This window comes from Actinia tenebrosa, unplaced genomic scaffold (genome assembly GCF_029948245.1).
Source record: "Actinia tenebrosa isolate PJP-AT-01 unplaced genomic scaffold, QUT_ActTen_1.0 PGA_scaffold6__47_contigs__length_16458017, whole genome shotgun sequence".
NCBI classification, from domain to species: domain Eukaryota; kingdom Metazoa; phylum Cnidaria; class Anthozoa; order Actiniaria; family Actiniidae; genus Actinia; species Actinia tenebrosa.
The window spans coordinates 15,778,486-15,800,473 of record NW_028292583.1 but is presented as its reverse complement, the minus strand read 5'-3'; the positions used below and the strand labels follow the sequence as shown (position 1 = coordinate 15,800,473).

The 21,988-nt window shown below is 37.0% G+C and overlaps 2 protein-coding genes across 4 annotated transcripts; one reads left to right on the top strand and one right to left on the bottom strand.

Annotated features, from left to right (window-relative positions):
• LOC116288290 (uncharacterized) lies at window positions 1-4,678 on the bottom strand. Of its 2 annotated transcripts, none has more exons than XM_031695055.2 (3): window positions 3,780-4,678; window positions 2,827-3,210; window positions 1-2,697 (listed from the first exon to the last, which is right to left on the bottom strand). In XM_031695055.2, exons 1-3 carry the CDS (start codon window positions 3,834-3,836, stop codon window positions 76-78), a joined length of 3,063 nt encoding a protein of 1,020 aa, XP_031550915.2. In that variant the 5' UTR covers window positions 3,837-4,678; the 3' UTR covers window positions 1-75. The 2 variants fall into 2 exon arrangements, with proteins under 2 accessions (XP_031550915.2, XP_088894690.1); XM_089038564.1 differs by having other exon boundaries at window positions 4,302-4,678.
• Window positions 4,679-5,743: 1,065 nt separating this feature from the next.
• Window positions 5,744-21,300, top strand: LOC116288302 (uncharacterized). Of its 2 annotated transcripts, XM_089039011.1 has the most exons (22): window positions 5,744-6,098; window positions 6,698-6,781; window positions 7,061-7,111; window positions 7,287-7,333; window positions 8,101-8,173; window positions 8,990-9,071; window positions 9,248-9,466; window positions 9,862-10,097; window positions 10,529-10,615; window positions 10,990-11,015; window positions 11,176-11,222; window positions 12,793-12,864; window positions 13,204-13,268; window positions 13,658-13,684; window positions 14,219-14,335; window positions 15,187-15,327; window positions 15,932-16,913; window positions 17,254-17,297; window positions 17,811-18,024; window positions 18,597-18,646; window positions 19,158-19,331; window positions 20,014-21,300. In XM_089039011.1, exons 1-22 carry the CDS (start codon window positions 5,922-5,924, stop codon window positions 20,596-20,598), a joined length of 3,600 nt encoding a protein of 1,199 aa, XP_088895137.1. In that variant the 5' UTR covers window positions 5,744-5,921; the 3' UTR covers window positions 20,599-21,300. The 2 variants fall into 2 exon arrangements, with proteins under 2 accessions (XP_088895137.1, XP_088895138.1); XM_089039012.1 differs by lacking the exon at window positions 13,658-13,684.
• Window positions 21,301-21,988: the final 688 nt, after the last annotated feature.

Below are 21,988 nucleotides of genomic sequence, written 5' to 3'. Positions count from 1 at the left end.
TATTATTAAAAAATTACATCTTTTGATATAAATATAAAACTATTGCGTTATGTATATACTAAGGTATGAATAATTTCAATTCTGTAAAATATTCAATAGGTATTCGATGTCATCTTTGTAAAATTCCAGGCGCCTGCTCTCTTTGTTAAGAAATACACTCACCATTATCGCAATGGAGTGTGGGATATGATTGCCATTAGCAACATGTTGCAGAAGTTTCATTCCGGTTCCAATGTCTTTAATAGTTTCAAGTTTATCTTCGCTCTTTATCAGGCCAAAATAAACCAGAATTGATTGCCCTAGTTCAATCTCCCTATATTTTGTTGATTCCAAAGCTTTTATAAAAAGAACTTTAGAGCAGTGGTCAGCGATTTCCCAGTATTCTCCAAGCGCAAGGACATCACAGATTCGCTTTAAGCCTTTACCTAGCACATTAGCGTCTTGATCCTTTAGCTGTGGAAGGATTTCTTTGAGAAGGGCAGATTTGAGGGCTTGACTGTGAAGATCTCTCAAATGAGCAAAACGAGGGCTTGGCTTGGCTAGAAAAGAAACAAATAAACTCGCAAGGGATCTTGGGAAGTAGTCTTGCGTAAAGACATGTTTTAGCGCTTCGAAAGGACCTTTAAGGTTTTCTATTATTTCTATTCTAAACTCGCTTTTCAAAAGACCCATTCGCACAAGAATACAAGAACTTAAAACGGTGTTGCTAATGTCATGTCGAGAAAGCACGAGTCCAAGAAGAATATCAACGAAGCGAAACAGGGTTACCACTTTATCTTCGAGTATTCTGCAAAGCAGCAAAAAAATCGCTGCAATTCTTTCTTCGTCCCAGATTTTTTCCTCGCAAGAGATTGCTCTGTTCAGCGCAAACTCGAGAAAATTAGTTCGACTCGTGAGGATTAAATTCATGCATTCTTGATGCGCCATGATGTTGTCCAGTACAGCTGCTACGAAATGCACAGGGCATTTATCGTATCGCACAACATGATCAAGAGCTTCCAAAAAGTTTCCAAGATCAATTGAATGGACTTTAGATTTGACTCCACAGTTTGACAAATTACAGCAAATGAAAATCTTATTTGTCAAATCTTTAAATTCTTCTTGTTCTTTGAAAGAAATTTTGTCACAGAATTTCTCTAAAATTGCGTAAGCCTCGGATGGTTGATTTTTGATTGCACAACATGCTTTGATAAATAGTTCCACTAAATCTTCATCTTCGCACGTATTATTCTGAGGCCTCCATTTTTTTCCATTTTGAAGAAAACCTTGACACAATTCTTGTTTATCGCATTGGAGAGCACTGTTATTTGAGCAGGTAGAAATAGCATCATTCATCGACAATTTCAGACCTTTTAAGACTTGTGAAATGATTTTCTTTGATTCACAGCCACGGTTTGTTATTTGAAAGCCATTCCTCAACCACCCATTCATAACTGCTTTATCTAACATCCATGGAGGAAAAAAGTCTTCATCTTTCAATTTTACGCTCAATAAAGACACTGGCATCAACCCTAGAATAGAAGATGATTCTTCCTTACAGCGGACGAGTGCTGAAAATTTCAACGCCTTATCAACTCTTACTTCTCGGTCATGTTTTAGTTCTGAGATCTTCGTGAGAAGTTTGAATAGTTCCCCTGAATCTATTGCGATTCTAGTTGTGCTGTGCAACGCATTCACGCGATATTTTTTGTCTGAAAAATTATCATCAAATTTGTTATTTTCAAGAAGCATTTCTGGTTCATTTACACCAGGATATTGAAAACTACTTAAGGATTTCACCAGGCGTTCACTTTTATTCACGGAGCATCCATTTTCACCGCTTTTGTTCAAGATAATAGACGAAAGTGGCACACATTTAGAGATGTAATTCTCCTCTGTTTTTTGGACGTCGAATTGTTCACTCGATGCAACATCTTTTGATGTTTGCTTTGATGTTTTATTTGTTAAAATTTCATTTGTTTCCCAAGTTTCTATCTCTCCATTCACTTTTTCCCCTGCTTTTTCCTTCATTTGTTTTATAATATTTTCTTCTTGTGCAAGTTTTGTATCGATAGTTCCATTGTTGTTTTCAAATTCAAACATTTCTTGTTCTTTTGCCGAGTTCTCAATATTTATAACTAGTTCGTAAGAAGCCGTTGTGCAAATTTGAAGCTGGGTAACTCTCGGTTCCTCATCGACCAAAATTCTAGCTTTCTCTATCATGTTTTCCAGGTTCATTTCGCAGACAAAAATCTCTGGCAACGTCAAGCTACTACTGTCAACTTTTGTCGTTTCGTCTTTTTGTTCTGCTTTTAAATCGTTATCGAAGTTTTTGTTTGCTGACATAGAAGATCCATTCAATAAAAGTTTTCTGCAGTTATCAAGTCGTTTTTCCACGCTGTCCTCCTTGTCTTCAGATGTTGTCAGATTCCGTTTTTGTGGCACGTAAGACAGCAAGAATTCTACACATTCGTCACGGTTTCTTGCTCTCGCTGCATCAACAGCTTTCATCCCAAACTTGTCTTTAATCTCCCGGTCGCATCCCGCGTCCAGTAAGATTTTCAGATATTCTAGATTTCCGCTCCTTGCGGACAGGTGAAGAGCAGTTCGACCGACTTTATTTCTGATGTTAATGGTAGAGTCTGAGGCAGCAAGATGAGTGAGGACTTGGTCATTGTCTTGGATTTCGACGGCTATGTGGAGTGAGGACATCCCTTCCTGAATAAAGGAAGAGGCGGATACTATGATCATCAACAAGTGTGCGAAAACGGAACTTCGGAAAAAAATTGGTGGAAAAAACTGGGGGACTCTTAAAAGTCTTAATAGCGAAAGGATTACAGAACCCACCTTAGTCAAGCTCTCGACATTACTTCCGGCACTGATCAACCGATCAACTGCTTCAACGGCCTTCTCCAACGTTGCAACATGAAGTGCGGTAAAGCCATTCTCGTCTCTTTGCTCTAAATCACAACCCGTCTTCAATAAAAAATCCATGTACTCTAAATCATGTGATATGACAGCCTCGTGAAGGGCAGAGTAGCCATATTCACTTCCTTGGCTGCCACAGTCACTCAGGTCCGACACACTGCACTCGGATTTGGCCTTGAGGCGGGAACCGATTGGTGTCAGCGCAGACATGGCCAGAACCTCCCGCGCTTTTTCTAACACTGACTTAAGGTTTTTGGGACTTTTGAGCCGGCATAGAGGCTTGGCAGTGGCTCCTGGAATATCCTTGAAATAAAAAACAATGCCATATCAAATACATTAAATCACTGTGAAATAACAGCAGAGCATAAGTTCATAATATTCACCGGAACGAAAACCTTTTTTTCAGTAAACTAGATACTAATCAAAACAGTTGTATCACATTTATGTAAAAACTCCATGGCTACGCGAAAGCCAAAGATAATGACTTGTGAATTATAATTCATGATATATGATAAAATAATTGGTGACAAAGCGGTTCATTGCGCCACTCGCGCCGTGCTACGAAGACCTTAACTGCCGCGGTGTATCTATGACTTTCCATGGTCTTTTTTCGACATGTGGTACAGCTTTCTGCTTGGTTTTCACATTCGAAAAGTACTTTTTGCAGATAGCATTGGGTACGACACTCCAATACTGGCTACTCTACGAATAACGTAAGTTCTATCATATACACAAACATAAAACGGTTTGAAACACTTTTAAGCTGTGATATCCTGATGGGGCAATAGAATGAGAGTGAAAATTTACTCATTTATGTCTTTCGGTTCTCAATTTTAAATCTATTCAGAGTAACTACAATTCAAACTACATACCATCTTTAACGTTGTCATTTTGTAAGTACGTTTTGGGGTACGTTTAACTTCAATCATTCAATCGTGCAAACACAAGCTTAAAATATCGAAAAATGCTTTAAATTATTGCATACGGAGCCATAATTCAGTTTGTACGCCGTAGAGACTCGAGAGGAAGTTCACATTTGCCATGTTTGAAGTCGTGTTTGTAGATTTTGCAGATTAAAAACGTGTTTAAAGGCATATTATCTGAGGTCATGTATTTGGGAATGCTTCTACGTAGCATAAGAAAGCTCTACGGTATCCCAACAATGCGGGCGTCGAAGCCAGAAGGATAAATCATAGTTAGTAAGCTAAGACGGATGATTCATCGACTCATTACACTCACATTAAAGATATAGGTCTTGTGAGGTGAGAAATGAAAGATAAAAGACAGGACAAACATATTTCTGGCTAGGAATTTGTAAAGGTCAACAGCCATGTTCATTAAACTCGTGTTTGTGTTTGTTACAAAGGTTCAACAACGTGTCAGTTACAACTTACCTTTTGGAAGAAAAATGAGTTCGTTCACATGAAGTTTTCTTCCAACTCCCTTTGTTTCTTCTCTAGTGTACAGGACCTTTTACTCTTGTTCCTTCGCCTAACTCTTAGAGATATTTTACATAGTGTTTGTACCATTTATGGGTGTTTAGTTACAACGTTGTTTAGATGGACGCCGCACTATGATATTGTTTGTTTTGTGTTGACAATCATTATCAGGCTGAGTTAACAATTAGCCCAAATGTACAAATCCTCAAGTTCGTCTGTGGCCTAAATGATTTGTAAACTCTATTATTATTATTCTTGTAACCTCAAGACGTGTTTGAAGCTATTAACGTGATAAGTAATATTAAGTTCCACTGCCAGAGCACGCGACGAGAAAACGCCGCAAAACGCAATACTTTGGTTAATAAACAACTCGTAATTTAAGAATTCTAAAACAATTGTACAAATTAGATTTGTATAATTAAACGAGTTTTTAAGAAAGGAAATCCGAAATATAATCTGTGGTTATTTAACATCGTTAGCACGTCATAAACGATAATCGTTTTTCGTTCAGTTTATTCAAAGCGCAAAAGCATTCGATTATTTCATAATGGGCAAAAATACATCCAATTTCTATTATTGAGCATTTAAAACGCCTTGTGAACAAGTTGGCAGTAAAAAAAACTTAAATTCCGACATCATTCAACCATAAATAGGTCAACAGATGGAATTTCCACTGCAAATTATTACAACTACTGGGTATTTTTTACAAACGTTATGCAGCACCAAAAATATGTGTCACTTACACTGTATCTCTTCATCCGTGATCTTATTAGTGACAAGATAACTTGTAAAGAGGAAACAAATTACCTACCATCTAGTTTGAAGCTGTTTTTTTGCAAAGGAGATGCTTAGTTTGCGTAATGATCATTGCAGATTTGAGGCGAAAGACAAAGAAAAAACACATTGCGCCACCTTTGAAGGCTAATTTACAAGTTTTCTTCTAAGTGGTCAAGTTGAAGCCGCAGATTCTGCCACTTTGAAGTTATTGGATGAATCTTGCTAACCAATGAAAACAAACTATATTCGAGCTACCAGGTGATGGTCTGCAGTCAGTAGAACATCTGTGCATCATGGAATATCTGTAAGCACATCATTACTATGTTGGGATGAGTTGTGCAGCCGAAGTTTTTTCAATGCATCGAAACGATACACAAATGCGAAAGCCGCGCGCGCGATCCGGAGGCAAACTACGTCTCGAAAAATGTGAAAGGTCAAGAAATAAGTCCTCAAAAGATAAAGTAGTATGGTATTAAGCTTAATTGTCCAATCTTAGGCCGAGAATCATACATTGGTTTTAAAATGAAGAGAAAATAATAAAAAAGGGAAAAAAATGGAAAAAAGAATGGTCAGTCCGCGAGAGTCTGGTGTCTAATTTGATGGATACTAACCGCTGTGCATTAGTATCGTATCATTTTTCCATGATGGCCGTCTGATCCGCGTGGCTCCGATTCTCGTGAAAACTTCTTCTTTTCAAGGCTTTAAACGTCTAGAATTCATCGCCATCCCAACAGTATGAGGACCTAAAACCAAGACAATTTACCAACCACCATCGAGGCCCAAAGAGCCCAATTCAAAATGCCCACAAAGGTTCCCAATAGAAAGAAAAAGCCCGGTCTTCTCGGGACGACGACGAATGGAGGTGCTGGCAGTTTCAACGATTCCGCTATGGACGAATTTCTGGCCAAAAGAGGACTTTACCGTAAGCCTATCGCCAAGGACGGCTCTTGCCTTTTTAGAGCAGTGTCTGAGCAGGTGAGCTAGAGTATTAGAAGCTTTGTTGTTGTTCTTTTGTGAGAGGACCGTTTGACTGGGTCATTTTCGCTGATAAATGAATTTTTAACCTTTCTCCATGTGGTAATAAGAGCGCCTTTCAAAAACCCTTGCTTCCTTCTAATCTCGTTAGTTACCTTTATTTAAGGGAAACATTATATCATTTTGCTCCTACGACGTGACAAAACTTTAAAAACGTCAAAAATGAATAAAATACGCATAAAATGCTTCTATACACACGAATGTTAAGAACACCAATTATAGTATTTGATAAGCTTTTCTTAGAACTCGAGCTTAAAAAAAATTATTAATGTAAAATTTTAATTGACATTTGATACGATAGTAATAATATTCACAATATCTTCAACCATTTATACTTTCGACTTATCTTAATTTATCCTAAATTGCAGTGTTTGTCGTCTATTTTTGTCCAGTGTTATTCAATAGTGATGTCATCCCTTATACCCTCCATGCAAATATTCTTGGTTAAATTTTTCAGCGCTCGTTCGTTCTTTGGCGTAAAAGAAAACAAGAAAATAAACTATAGATATACAATAATTCTTTTGTTGGATCATTTTCAGGTTCACAATTGTCAAGCTAGGCATCTAGATGTCAGGAATCAATGTATTGCCTTCATGCGCCAAAACAGAGGCCTGTTTGAAGAGGTAAACTTATTCCAATCTAAAGGCTTTCACTTTCATGTTTACGAAGTCATGAGAATACTTAGAAACCTTTTCTAAAGTTGTCTAGCTTTTTTAGTGTGATTTGGTTATAAAGAAGGTTTTGATTTTATGAAAAAGTTTAAGTATGTACTCAATGAAATTGAAAAAAAAAAAATGCTGATGATAAGGTCAACATCTTGATTGCCAAGGGTAAAAGGGAAAAAGTCCGGTTTTTTTTTAATTTGAAAAACCATTTGCTGATTTTGTAAATATGCTTTTCAGTTTGTTGAAGGACCATTTGATCACCATCTTTTCAAGTTGCAAAATCCAAAGGTGAGTTAGACTTGATCTAATCTTGTTATTGTCTCCCACTCCACCCCCCTCAAAAACAAATTCTTCAAAAAATTTAGTATTTCTAATCTCATAAGCCAACATTTCTAATCAAGATTTCTAAATTCTTGAATACAGTATTTACACTCTCTTCATGGTTTATCTGTGTTTGATTTAGGAATGGGCAGGCCAAGTAGAAATCACTGCACTCTCCCAGATGTACAGGTTAGTGTTGTAGATAGTTTATCCCACTATTCGCCAGTGAAAAAATAATAATGACACCTGTCTCCTGTTTAAAAATTTTTTTTTTTTAATAAGAGTTACAGGAGCTTTTTAGGACCACAGACACAGTAAAAACTATTGAAATTATGTGTCAATAATTCAGACAAGTGCAAAATATAATTTCATTTAGTTCTATTAATATTCTGTCTTCAAGAAGATCATAGACTACTTCTGATAAAGAAACACATATAGTCTGGAGTAAATGCAAATCTTATTGATTATAATTTTGTTGAATAAAATTAACAATTGAAGATGGCTGATTAACCATGGTATTAACTTGTTCTGCATGGTTCCTATTGTATCATAATTTCATTTGTTAAGACTTTGTCTTTTATTGGTCATTGATCTTGTTAGCAAAATAAACAAATCATTGTATATATTTGCAGTCCTATTTTGGCAACTACACTGCATGTTTTATTCTAAATTAGGTTAAATTTTAATGTTTTTACCCCAACATATTAGGTTTTCGAAATATTCTATAAGTGGATTGACTAAATAAAATAAAAAAGTCACATGACAGAAAAATTTGGGTGTTTTTCAACTGTATCATAGATTTTAAGACATTAAATTTCAACGCTCAAGAGACTTTTTCCTCCAAATTGAATTCCATTGGCAATTCCTTAATCAAAACACTGCATTCACCCAGATTAAAAGAACAACAGCCAGATCATGTTTTGTTTTGGATTTATGGAATATTCATTTATTTCCAGGAAAGACTTTGTGGTATATCAAGACATTAACTCGTTACCAACTAAAGTCACAGACCATGGTTATAAAGACAAGGTAGAAACCTATAACAACTATGAGGACGTAACTTTTATCAGGGTTGTCAATAAAATTTTTGGTAGGCGGTTATGAAATTGAAATAGGCGGTAAAACAGAAATCACTGGAACATGTAATCAAGGCATACTTGTCACCAGTCTCACTCTTCTCACAAAAAATTCAAGATGGTTGACAACGATCGTTGTAGTTTCGATTGCGTTGTAGTTTTCGTAGTACAGCAACAAAGATTGGGTTAAAACATATCTTATTCACAAACTTTGCTAGTCTAAAGAACTTTAATCAAGATTTATAATTACATTGTTAAGTGACTGAGTAGGTGGCTGAATTAGGAAGAGTAGACAGCAGAATCTGCTGGTTGCTGGCTTCTATTGACAACCCTGTTTTATGTAATCTAACTTAGATAAATGTCATTTTTAATACCCAAAATGTTATTGGTTTATTATTAACAAATTTTTAGAATTTATTTGGGCCTTTTCTGAGATATTGAATGATGGTGCATTGTGGTCTAGCTTGGGTACCTATATCTTTTGTTCATCATGCCTTATTTGGTGTTATTTGTACCAAAGGTAGACCACCATGCATCCTGTTTATCGAAATCAGAAAGAGCCTATAGCAAACAGCTTTAATGAGAGCAAAGAAGTATTTTGGTGCCATTCTTGTGTGGATGAGACCATGCAAATCTGACTTCATGTCCCCTCAATAGATAATTACTCTGCAGCCCCTACTTCGTACTTGTTTGAGTATGACATATTTGTTAGTGATGCAAACAGTAGTGAGGATGTTCGATGCTATTTTCTATCTTATTTTCCAAACAGATCCTTCTGTGTTACTCCAATGGAAACCATTACGATATTATTTATCCAAACAAGTTCCAAGAACATGCTGCCATGTGTCAATGTAAGTACAACATCATCCATAGTATATCAGTCCTAAACAGCTAGAAATGTTTATAAATCTTTTTAGCTTACATAATGTTTTGCCATTTCAATCCATGTGTTATGAAGAAAAAACTCCTGAAAAAAGCCTAAAGTTATTTGTGTAAAATTTATCTTAACGAAATATTAATTCCACAGCTCTTTTGTATGAGATGGTATACAATAAAGTATTTATTGAGCTTGACAAGAAAGAAAAGAAAGGCAAGCAGAAAGGAACAAGCACTGTCACAGAAAATAGCCGTAATGATCAGAAGAGCATAATGGAATTGGTGAATGGATGTATGACAGATGGGACAGATGCCGTAGAAAATAGTGGTGATGATGATGGTTGGACTGAAGTGAAGAGTAAAGCACGAGGTATATCAGTAGTTGCTTAGTTTAATGAGCCAGTAGTGTTGGGGCATCCCCTTTGCTTGACTTCACAGTGCAGACACAACTAGCATAACGTTTTTCGAAATTAACCACTTATAATTTAGGAAGAAAGCTGTAGCCAATTGGAAGAAGGCATAATCAGTATCACATTGACCCCAGCCAATCGCAATCTTTTATTCCCATTGTTTATAACATCTAAGTTTTTCTCATACCTGTATATAATCAGATCTAGGCTTTGTTGCTTGGCCCTGCTTGACTTGGGTTTGATTGCTTTGTTTTCACTCTACATCATTATTGGTTAACTTTGTGAAACTGGTTGAAAGTGTGTCTGTCATGGTACAACAATAAAAACAAAAAACTTTTGTCTATTCTTGTTATAGCCAAGCATGAAAGATTATCAAAGCCAGTAGAAGTTGAGGAAACCAAGGAGGCAGAGGAAACCAAAAGCAAGCCAAGTGATGATCAAAAGAACCTCTGGGAGCTACGCCGTTCTGTAGATCCACATCTTTATAGGAACATATCCCTCGAGGTGTGGGAAGAGGAAAAGAATGTGCGCCAACAGCAAGACTTGGTTGTTGCTGCCACATTGCAGTACAAGATCAATGACAGATGCATGGTATGTTTAGGTGTTGACGCCACCCTTTATGGTTTTCATAGCACCAACATTAGTTAATTTAAAATTTTGTTTTGGCTTTTGTCATATCATCCAACATGAAAGCAAATACCTTGAAGTTTTCATTTCATTCTCATGGGAATGATTGTGAACCTCTGATAACATTTATCAGTTTTATAGAAACAACCTCTGCTGATCTGTGTCAATATAGCTAATTCACAGATGAAGTTGGAATTTAGCAAACTAGATTTGGTGGAGGGGGGGAACGTGAGAGCCCAAAGAAAGCCCTTGAAATCAAGGAAGAAACTAGCAACAAACTCTACTCCAAGCCAAGAAATCAAATTTTAGTATAACATAAACAATACTTGCTGGGTGCCTGATTGTTTCGAGTTTACCGTCTCATTGTTGAGTATTATATTTTTGTTTTTTTTTAGGTTAAGCTAGGCCCACCTAATGCTCCAGTAGAGAAGAACTACTCTGCGATCATCAAGGAAGATTATACTGGCTTGGAAACTGTTTTGGTGAGAAAATCAATTTTGTTTATATTGTTAAATTTATTTCCAGATAAAATTTTTTTCTTGCTATGTTGATGGGTTGAAATTTCAAAGGGTCGTAGGAACCAAGGAGGAATAAGGTATATTTTACCTCTATTGGAGATAAAAATCCTGGTTTAGCTTTTATTTGGACCTACGATATTACAGAGTCCCCATAGTGTTGATGTTGGTTACTGTCATTCCCATAAGACATTCTTTAGGGCAAATTTTCTTGTACCACTATCTCTCATAGGGTGTTTTTTTTTCCGGGGGGGGGGGGGGGGGGGGTAGGGAGTGGGTGGGGGCAGGAAGGCTGGAAACTGTATAATTTGCTAATCATTTCATTTCTTATTTCTTTGCAGGTTTACATCCCAGAGCTGAAAGAGAAGTAAGTTCATCAACCTCACTTGATTTTGTCAACTTCCTCTTTTTTGTATGTTCCTCTGATATTTCGTTAATAACATTATTAATCTATTGGAACATTTCCTCCAAAGAAGATTTTTGAATATATGATTCAAATTACAATTTTTTTTATTTTTAATCAACAGAAAGAGTGTCCCCATACATTGTGTTAAGATTTCAGATACCCAACAGGGTAAGACAGATTTTTTGATTATCATTTATGTAGCTTTATCATTTTCTATAGCCATAACTTCCTGCTTAAATTTGGATCCCAACAGGAGCAGATCCAGGATTTCTAGGGGGGGGGGGGAACTCCCTGCTAAAATTTGGATCCTAAAAGGGGCCGATCCAGGATTTTAAAAGGGGGGGGGGGGGGGGGGGACCTGTACAGGGTATCTTGTGCCAAGACCAAAGAAAACCCAGAAATAGGAGCAAAATGATAAAAATATGGCATCTCAAATTGACGGAAATTAAGTTTTGAGAGCATCAATTAAACATGAAGTGAAAGTTTATGTGGATAAATGTTTTCAGTTATAAACACTTTTTTAGTCATGCAAGAGAGGGGGATGGACTAGTCACCCTCCTTACCATCCCTGGTTCTGCCTCTGGCCAAGCATTTTATTAGAGTGCAATCAATATTTAGTATTTAGAAAGCCATTGTCAACATAAGTGAATTGATTGTGAAAATTAAAAGTTTGCTCATATTTTACAAAGAAATGCATAATATTTGCATTTCCACAATATTCCTGGAATGTCGTCAATAGTCTCAATGTTATTAATAATTCTTACTTGCACAGTAGGCAGGAGGGTGTTTAGTACACATCTGAATTCTCTTGTATATATTGTGCTACATCAATCTATCAGAGATAAGGTTTTTGGCTTGCTGATAAAATGGCTTGTTAATGATTGTAGCTCTGATACAGCTCATCCCATAAAGTTATTAAGCTTTTGGTTTCTATAGGATATCAAAATGAGGTTTATAAGTCATAAATCTAATCGATAAAATATAACTTGGCATTTTCTGTTTCCATACACCTTTTTTGAGATAGGCAGCATGGTGCATTGTGGTCTATTTTGGGTACAAACATCTTGAGTTCATATGCCTTGTCTTGTGTTGTTTGTACAGGAGCTAAGGCCTATGAGGTTCTTGCCACACACTACCACTATTTTCAATATTTATAACTCACAACACTCAACTCAAATAATGATTCTTATGGAGGTAGGAGAACCATACCTAAGACCCATGGGAAGGGAAACATTATGTCAAACAAACTTGATTACCATTTGTGGTTCAGCCAAGCATTGAACCAGGGACCCCTGGCTTGAACTAAATAGCAGAAGGAGAGAGAGAGAGTGCCACCCTTAACCAAGATCATGATGACAGAGCAGAAAAACGACAAGGCTGCTACTTTCCCAATTTTTTTCTTCATCTCTCATTCATGCTAAAAGACGTTTAGTACTTCATTCGTGTCTCTTGTGCTTTAAATGTTTCACAAAATTCTGCTAACCTTGAGCAATTCTACTTTGAGGTATAAGCGAAAATGTTAGTTTTTGTGCTGATCAAAATATTCTCTCCCAACGTTCATGGCGTTATCTCAAATACGCATTTCTTCAACTTCCCCAAATTTTGGTATTTTGCTAGTCAGCCCCAAAAGAGCCTGTTTATGAAATATAAAGCTTATTAACGCATAAACGTCGAAAGTAGAACCCGTTTTTCTGCCCTGTCAATCATGATCATTCTTGATTTGTGCTTGTGATATCAGGCCATAACTACAAGGATCTCAGTGGATATTACAAAAAGGAGGAAGCAGCTAATGGACCAGCACCTGAAGATGGTAATGGCTTTAAAATGAAACTTGTCATCCTTTTTCATTCATCCATTCCTTTTATCCCATCCCATTTGTCCATCCATCCTGCCATCTTTCCATTTATTCATCCATCTGAGTGATGCTTCCTACCATTTATTTCATTCAAATCTATATCCATTATTCAGTTTATCTTTCATTTGTCTTTTGTTCATTCATTCATCTATCCATTCTTTCATTCTTTTCTAGTCTCATGTGTTTGCTTATTAGATTCTACACAAGTTTATTTCTTTTCATCTTTTTATCTCATTCGGCTTTACATACTTACAAGGCTGTGCAGGACAAATATTTAAATAAATATCATTTCAGGTTCAAAGGATGATAACAAAAACAAGAAGAAACGCCCACCAAGAGGCCGCAGAGGTCCAGGAAAAGTATGTACATGGGGTATCTACTAGTGTTTAAACAATACTATTAATCACAGACCCAGATTATTTCTGGAGGGGTGTTTTATCTAGAAAGCCAGTATATAACATTCTTTAGATTTTATAATCGCCTGCATCTAGGCATGAACACAGACACAAAAACATGTTTTAACTTGTTCGTTTTGGCTGAAAACAGAAACATTTGTTGATTTCAAGCAAGACAATCTTTGAAATCAACAAAGTTTAGGTTTTGTAGGACAAACATACAAGTAGAACATGCTTTAATGTCTGGTGTTCATTTCTAGATGTAAATGAGGCTGTAGTACTCTTTATAATGGCATACATTTTAGTGTTTTATTTCTTTTTGTGGTTTTATTTCTTTCTTTTTAACTTTTCAGGGTGGTGATGATACTGGCAATGTTTCTGTGAGTGACTATTTTTTTCCATTTTATTATTTTACTGTTTCATTATTTTGACATATTTTGTGCTGTTTTATGTTATGGTACTCTGTGTAATTCTCAACAATGGTTTTCCAGTTTTGTTATATCCACTTTCCTTGCCACTATGTCCTTAAAATGTGAAAGATTTGTGTTATTTTCGTAATATTAGACAACATTGCTGCCATATCTTTTGTCATTTTTCTCTTACAAACAGACGGCAAATGTCAAGGGCATAATGTTTTCCATTCCAGACCACATGCCATTCCCTAGAGCATCATTTCAATGTTTAACCATTGTGCATAAGAAGACTCATACATTGAACTCAAAAAAAAAAAAAAAAAAACCTAAGAGAATAACACATCATTGGTCTGAAATGGAAAACTTTACACCAAAGCTGAAGAGGTCTATTCTCTCAAAAGTGAAATCATTCCACCCATTGATAACCATTATTGATCAGAAGTCCATTGGAAAAGAAGAAAAATTAAAAACTAAGATCAAAGTATACCTTATATTCTGCAGGAAGATGCACCTCGTGGCAGAGGAAGACAGAGAGACAGATACAGTAATAGACGACGCTTCCCAAATTCCAAAGATGACAAGTACGTAAAAGATGAAGAAGAGGCAAGATTCATGGCTGTGAGTTAATAGTAGTACTGCTGTAATTAATTCTAGTATTAAATGTTTGCCAGTCAGTAAGCAATGGTTGGCAATTCTGATAGATTGGTCTCTTGTTGACTAAAATCGGCAAAAAAAAAAAAGCTTTATTTCTAATTTTATGGAAATATTTTTTAAATTTTGCTCCAAAATTTATTACCAGTAACTGTTAACCCCCGCTCCCTAGTATCAGTGTTGTTTGGGCTAACGATTGGTGGCAAATAAGCATTGGTCCATTTTACATTGCTAAGGACAGGGGGGCTGGAGGAGAAATGCTTATTTCTATTAGATTTGAACTTTCTGGGTCTCGAGGTATTTTTTGCTGATTGTGGGATGGTATGCTTATTAGTAGAGCCACCACTTTGCTTTAATTCTTTGTTTGCACATTACATTATGATGCATGACCATGTTTGTGATATCTAACAACAGACTCTGTATCACCTTCCATCATATATTTTATACAATCAACATGGCTACTATCTCTTTGTTATTTGACAGTGGCGGATCTAGGGGAAGGTTTTGGGGGTTGCAACCCCCCCTATGAGAGCCATTGTGATTTATTATTATTATTTTTTTCATGACAACACCAACAGAATCGCGAGTTTTATTAAAAACAGGGGTGCCGAACACATTTCGCCCGCTTTTTTTTCTATACGCCGTGTGTGGGACCTGAAACAACCATACTCGCCAGCAGCAAATAATCGTCTCCCTAACCCTTTGGTCTGCTATATCTCTCCACCACCTCAATCAATGCTATAACCCCCCCCCTTTAAAAAAATTCTGGAAATTCTTGTAAACCATTGGTTTTTAATTTTGGCCAACTATTTTAACAGGAGCAACTAAAACTTGTTGAGCTACAAGAAAAAGATGCTAAGGCCTTCCCTGCACTTCCTGTCAGAGGTACTGCTCAAGTCTCTCCCACATCTGCTTCTGCTGCTGTCGATGTCACCCAGCCTCCTGATGTGGAAATAAAGGTAGAGTGTTTCTATTTAAGTTCTGCAACAAAATACCGGTATCCAGTGAAGTCGCCCGAGAGTTCAGTCACCTGAACTAAAGTGGCCTGGAGTCATGGTTCAGTCACCCGTAATACATGGTTCAGTCGCCTGATGTTGAAGTCTGCGACTGAACACTGTATTAGTTCAGACGATTGAACTCTCAGGCAACTTCACCATAATAAAGAAATAGAGTGCATGTGCTGTGTGCAGTTATAAAGCATGGGGGGGTTGGCATAACCCGAGAGAAGTGTTAAGAGAAGCACAACTTACACAGCACAGCAATAAAGTTTTTTATTTCTTTTATAAAATACAAATTACAATAACCATTATTTTAGATAGGAATGACGCAACTGAAAGTGTGAGCACATGCTGTATGCTCTCATAAAGCATGCGCTGAAGAACCAATCAGAATGTGACATTTTTAACAGTTATTTTATAAATCGAAATATCGGCTCCCACAAACATTTTCTCGTGACAGCAAATTGTATGATTTAGCATGTAATAGGGAAGCACTGTAAAAATAAAAAAATAAAAAAGACTTTGAAGTGTGTCAATTAAATTTATAAATTTTTTCTTCTTCTAGGTTTCACAGCCAACACAACAAGTAGAGGAAAAGTCTCAAGAAAATGACAAAGGCTCTGCAAGTATCGAAAGCAGCCCTGCCGTATTCTGGAGCCGACTAAAGACCAAGCCAGCAAATGAAACAGCTAACCAATCCATCTCACCCGCGACTTCCCCTACCACCAGAAAACCAGAAAACCACCAACAACAAACACTTGAAGAAAGAACAAAGGAAGTTATTTCTAACAAGGATGAAAATGCTTTTGACAAGAAAGAACCACAAGAGTCTACTGTGACTGAAGATGTGGAAGCAGAGCCAGTCCAGGAAAAAGAGGTTGTAATTGAAGAGGTCAAGCCTGCTAGTTCTAATGTGAAGCAAGCAAATGCTCTGGAGATGGAGAACAAACAGTTCCAACCTGCACAACTGAAGCCATTGCCGATTGATGTAAAACACAGCAAAGCTAGTGGCCAGGTCTTTGAAGTCAAGATTCCACAACCTGCTAAGCTTATGCAACAGTCCAAGACCTCCCCTCCTAGCAAGCTCACACAACAGCTGAAATCTCCTCCGAGGTCTTCTGAAACAAGTGTAACAGACAAGAATATTGTGCCATCTTTAGTTGAATTACATGACAAGATAACAGAACCAGTAATTAAAAATGAGATGAATGAAGACAAGAAAGAAATTATTGTGCCTAATGTTAATGAAAACCTTGAAAGTACCCCTGATCTCCGCCATAAAGAACCACCTCTAGAGCCTCTGTCTTCCACTGTAAAACAAACCAGTGATGTTGCTGTGGAGGAAAACAGCGTGAAGGAAGAAGAACCTGTAAAGGACTACAAAACAAAGGTAGTTGATGCTATTAGTACTGGTGCTACTCCTGAAAGAAAGACTGTCACATTTGCAGAAAAGCACAAAGAAATCCCAGCAGTTCCCTACGGCCAGTCACAGAAGGGTATCTTGATAGTGAATGGAACAAATAGGCCTAATCAGACAGGTGAACAAGGTTAGTTTGTCTGTCTTTCCATCCTTCCTCCTACCCATCCACCCATCCTTTCAGTCCCATCCATCCATTCATTTGTTCTTTAAGTCATCCATCCATCAACTGTCCTGTCCTTGTATCCATTCATTAATCCATTTGTCACCAACATATCCATCCACTTAACCCTCCCATTCATCATCCCATCCATCTACCCACCTATCCATCTACTCTCCCATTCATCATCCCATCCATCGATCTACCCACCTTCCATCTACCCTCCCATTTGTCATCCAATCCATCCATTTATTCATTACAGCCTATAAATAGTGATTCACCCTTTTATCTCCCTTACCTTTCTTTGCAGGTTATAGATCACCAAGTACAGAGGACTACACTGCTGTTTCTAAGGTAAAAAGTATGACCGGCAGTGAAGTACTTGCATGCTTTCATGCACAGATAGCTGTAAGTTAAACAGACACATTTCACTGTCAAGCTGGCTTTTTTTCAAATAAGGAATTTTGAAGCTATTTGGCAGCCAAAATTCTCTTGTGAAGTATGCACCATGCTTTAAAATAGCAAAACACTTGAAAATTGGGCCACAAGTTTTTCCGTTTCTGAGAATTAAATTTTCATATTTGCCTTTTGTCCTTATATTTTGTGGTATTTTGCGTTGCTTTTTTTTCATAGTACTAGCTTGAAAGTTTATCTGGATGCTTGGAAAGATACTTCAAGGAGGGGGGGGAGTAAATTATTTGCTATCTCTTTCAGGGGTAGGAGAGGAGAGTAATTATTTAACAGCAATCTCTAGGCAAATATTTAATACCTTACAGGAATATGGCTCCTCACCAATTTTTTGATAAATGAAAGTGAAAAAAAGTTACCCACACATAACTAATAATGCAATCTGACCCGTCCTGGCAGGACTCAAAGCTTCCTCAAGAAGTCATTGAAAAAGACATCCAAACCTTCCAATCAGCCATTGCAAATGAGGGTCTCCAGTCATCTGTATCTACTGTCCAACAGCAAAACCAGGCTCCATTGCAGTATATAATGCCATATGCGTTCCCACCACCACCCCATGGGCTGCAACCTAGCGTACTTTCAGTAGATGAAAATGGAAATGACTTGCCAGAAGGTAGGAATATACTCAGTAATTAAAAAATCATTTTCAAAATTAGTTAAATACCACTGTGTTCCTTAATCACAGGTTTTTTAACTCAGGGTTAGCCTTATTTCCGCTTGTAACACGATACCGTGCTCCAGAATATTCAGATATGCAAATTAGGAGTTTTGATACCACATTTGGAATAATTCCAAATATGGTATCAAACTATATCTGAATTATAATTATTATGAGTTTGGTTTTATGAGTATGGCCGCTTCTTTTACTTACTTCTCTCTGAACTTTCCAAGTCTTAGAGCAGATTTTTGGAGTCTTTCAATCAAACAATTGGGATATTTGTCTTTGATTTAGTTTTGGGAATTTTTGAAGCAAGAGAACTCGATTTACTGGAAAGAAATTTGTAAAGAAAAAAGTGCAATATTCTGCAGCATTGTACAAAAGAAATGTATGGCAGTTACATGTTTCAACCCCTGTATGAGTTTCTTACGGTTCTTAACTTTTGACCGGGAAGATCTAGTATATTTCAGACATCATATCTAAAAACGTTTCTTGTCTGAAAGTGTTGCCGTTTAATTATTTTGCAGATATACCTACATTAAGATACTTCTACAATCTAGGTTACCGTTACCACCAGGTATGAAAACATTGATAATTTAGTAATGTAATTTAATAATAGACCTACTCATAGATGTTACTGCTAGATAAAGAATGGGGACTGTGGGGGAGGGGGAGGGGCTGCTTTTCCCTTCTTTTGCATAGTAGTCTCTTATATTTTCCAATCTTAGTGCCTTCAAATTAGGGTGCTCCGATGTCCTTCAGGGTTTGAAATGGGAAAACATACTATATACACAGGAACCACAGAACTTAATTTTGATTGGGGTGGGGGGGGCTACCCCACATTTACAGCATAATAATTACTGCATTAGCTATTGACATTTTAAATAAGTAATTTGAAATATTTCAAAGTTAGAAATTAAAATTATTCGGGAGGCTATACCCCCCCCCCCCCCCCCCTGCAGTCCCTGATACATATTACGACATATAATTGATTCACTTTTGTCGGAGTGGGGACCATGAATTACTCTCCTCTAAATAAGTTAACTTTACTTAAAAATTAAGCACATCGAAAACTTTTTTCCCTCCAGTTCCTGATTAATATGACAAATCAGATGAATAACCAACAGATGTTATACATGTACCAAGGAACAACTATGCAAGACCAGATGATGCAACCCAATCCCCAACCAGGGGTATCCATGCCGCAGCAACAGATGTATGCAAATATGCATCACCAGCAACTTGCTTATCAAGGAATCCAGGTAGGGTATTGCACCTATGGTGAAAGTGGAGGGCTTGGAAGTAGCTTGAAAGTAGTGCACTTGCCCAGAGCTTTCAATAAAAGGCGACTACCGGCGCAGGCTATTTTGACAAAAAATTAATTCATTGCCAAATAAAGTAATATACAAACACCAGTGGCTTCAGTCCCCTACTTTTAAGAACTAACCGCCTACTACAAATATTATTGAAAGCTCTGCTTGCCTGGCTCCTCTGGGATCTTGGGTTTTATTCCTGGACTTGAGATTACATGTGAGCAGGGATGTAATGAATCATACCACAGGGAGCCCAAGTTAGATAAAAGTGATAGGTGGAAATAAAATCAAAACAATTGAATAAATGTTTTTGAAATTCAAGGTCAAGATGATGTCCTCCATTAAATGAAAAGTAAAAATATCGATAAAAAATGCACTAGAACATTTTTTTCATGCTCGACTTGTTTTCCTATATATAACTCCCCTATGGTATCTAATGTTGTTGATATGTAAATAGGCTCCCTGTGATCAAACACACGAAAGAGTGTTCCATCCAATTTAGCACCGGGAAGTGAGCTGAGCAAATGATATGGAGTCCAGTTGGAGGTCAACTACTTAAAAAATGCATGCCTGTCCATCTGTTAAAAATTATCTTATTGAGTGATATATGAATGTATTTTTTTGTGTATAGAATTACCAGCAAGCATCATTCCAAATGCATTCCACTATGCCACAAACAAGTCAAGATTCAACCCCTCAACATGACAGAACATCTGAACGCACTGCCCACACTAGCCACACAACACACCAGCAGCAAGCACAACAAATGCCACATCAACAACAGTCTGGACACTTCCAGCAACAGCCCCAACAACAGCAATATTTTAATCAGTCCTGGCGCCCAAGACCACATTTCAACAACAAGTCTCACGCAAGTCACCATGGAAACGTTTCCCAAGCCCAAAGGTATACATATCCGAATGCTGTTGGAACGGCAAGGCAGCCCCAATATAAGGATAGTAACAAGCAGAATCGAAAGCATGGGATGAAAAACCGAAATGATTTTCTTGGAAACATGCCTCATGTCCAAAATCAAAGTATGTCACATAACCAAGCCACGCCCAGCCAACCTACCTCTTATTACATTGGCGCTGACCAGAACAAGGGAGCTGGCAATGAGTATTATCCAGGCAATTTAACGTATAATTATCATCCTCATATGCCATCAGGAATGCCTCCACACTCTACTATCTCCACTAGAGGAAACTACAATTGACTGCACTTCTAAGTTGAAGTACTGCAAGTTCCAACTTTAAGGTCCCTTATTTAGACCCTTAAGGACCCTTTTTGGGACATTAAGGTGCCTTATAGTTGAAGTACTTCAAGTTCCAACTTGTCTATCCATATCATGACCATATTTTTATTTTCTTTCTTTTTTTTTTCACTACAAGAAAAACGACCCAAAGCTTAGCCTAAACACATTCCTGTACATTTTCCCTGAATTTGAACTAGATTAGTACTAAACATTTTGTTGTCCTGACCAAAAAAAGATTAATTTTATGTTTGCATTTAAAAAAATATCATTTCGACTCATAGAAACGTTAGAAAACTAGATGTATAGTGACAAATCTTAGCTTAGAATTCCTCCTAGATGTTATGTTTACTGTCTACAAAATATAGAATAGAAAATCAATGTTATAATCAAAACATTTTCCCCCTCCCCCTCCCACTAAGGGTGCATTTGTTTGATTATTCAATCTTGTACCCAGAGTCAACTCAAGAAATTTCAAAAAAATAATTATTTAAAAATTATCAAACAAATGTATCCTTAGTACTTGAATATATTAATTGAAATATTAGAAAATGTCTGTAGGGGAAAAGGTGTTTAAAAAAATTACAACCGTAACTTGAACCTTCTTCATGAAAACGTGAATGTAATTAAGTGTATTGTAACCTTAAAGATATTTTCGTGTTCGTATTTGTGTCATTTATTTCCTCCACTACACCGTTAGAAGAGTCGCGCCTTGGCTGAAATCAAGGAAGCCATAATTTAGATGTTGCTATGAACTTCCTTAGCAACATATCCTGTTGCTAGGGTCTACAAGAGATCCCTTGACATCAATATTTTGTTATCAAGGTTACCTAGCAACGCAGAATGTTTAGAAGTTAGCCTTACATCTAGACATCGTTGTCAAGGTTTATCGCAGTAAGACGTAATGTAATCTTAAATACGATTCTATTTTCAGTCTTGCTTTTGACTCTGTATTCTAGTATTTTTTCTGTACGTTTCAGTGACACAGAAATGTTCGTCATTTATGGATTGGGCAACCAAGGTGACATTTGCACTAATTCCCATTCTGGGGGTAAAAACTTTGAGGATTGGAATATTTTTGAAGCTAATGTTCTCTATTATTTACTAAGCTCTCCCAGGTAGGGAATTAGTAAAATGGAGGAGGCCATAACGACCTAGCCGTCGGATGAAAATAGGATTATTGATTAACCGGGTCAAAACGTGTTTAGGGACCGACCAATATATATCGCCTGGTAACACCTGTCAGTTCTTAGCTGTCCCCCACCTTCCTCCAGTTGATTAAAAAACATTTGATCCCCCCTCAAGGTCGGAACATTCAGTAGCAACCTTTATTATATCAAAAATATGATTTTGG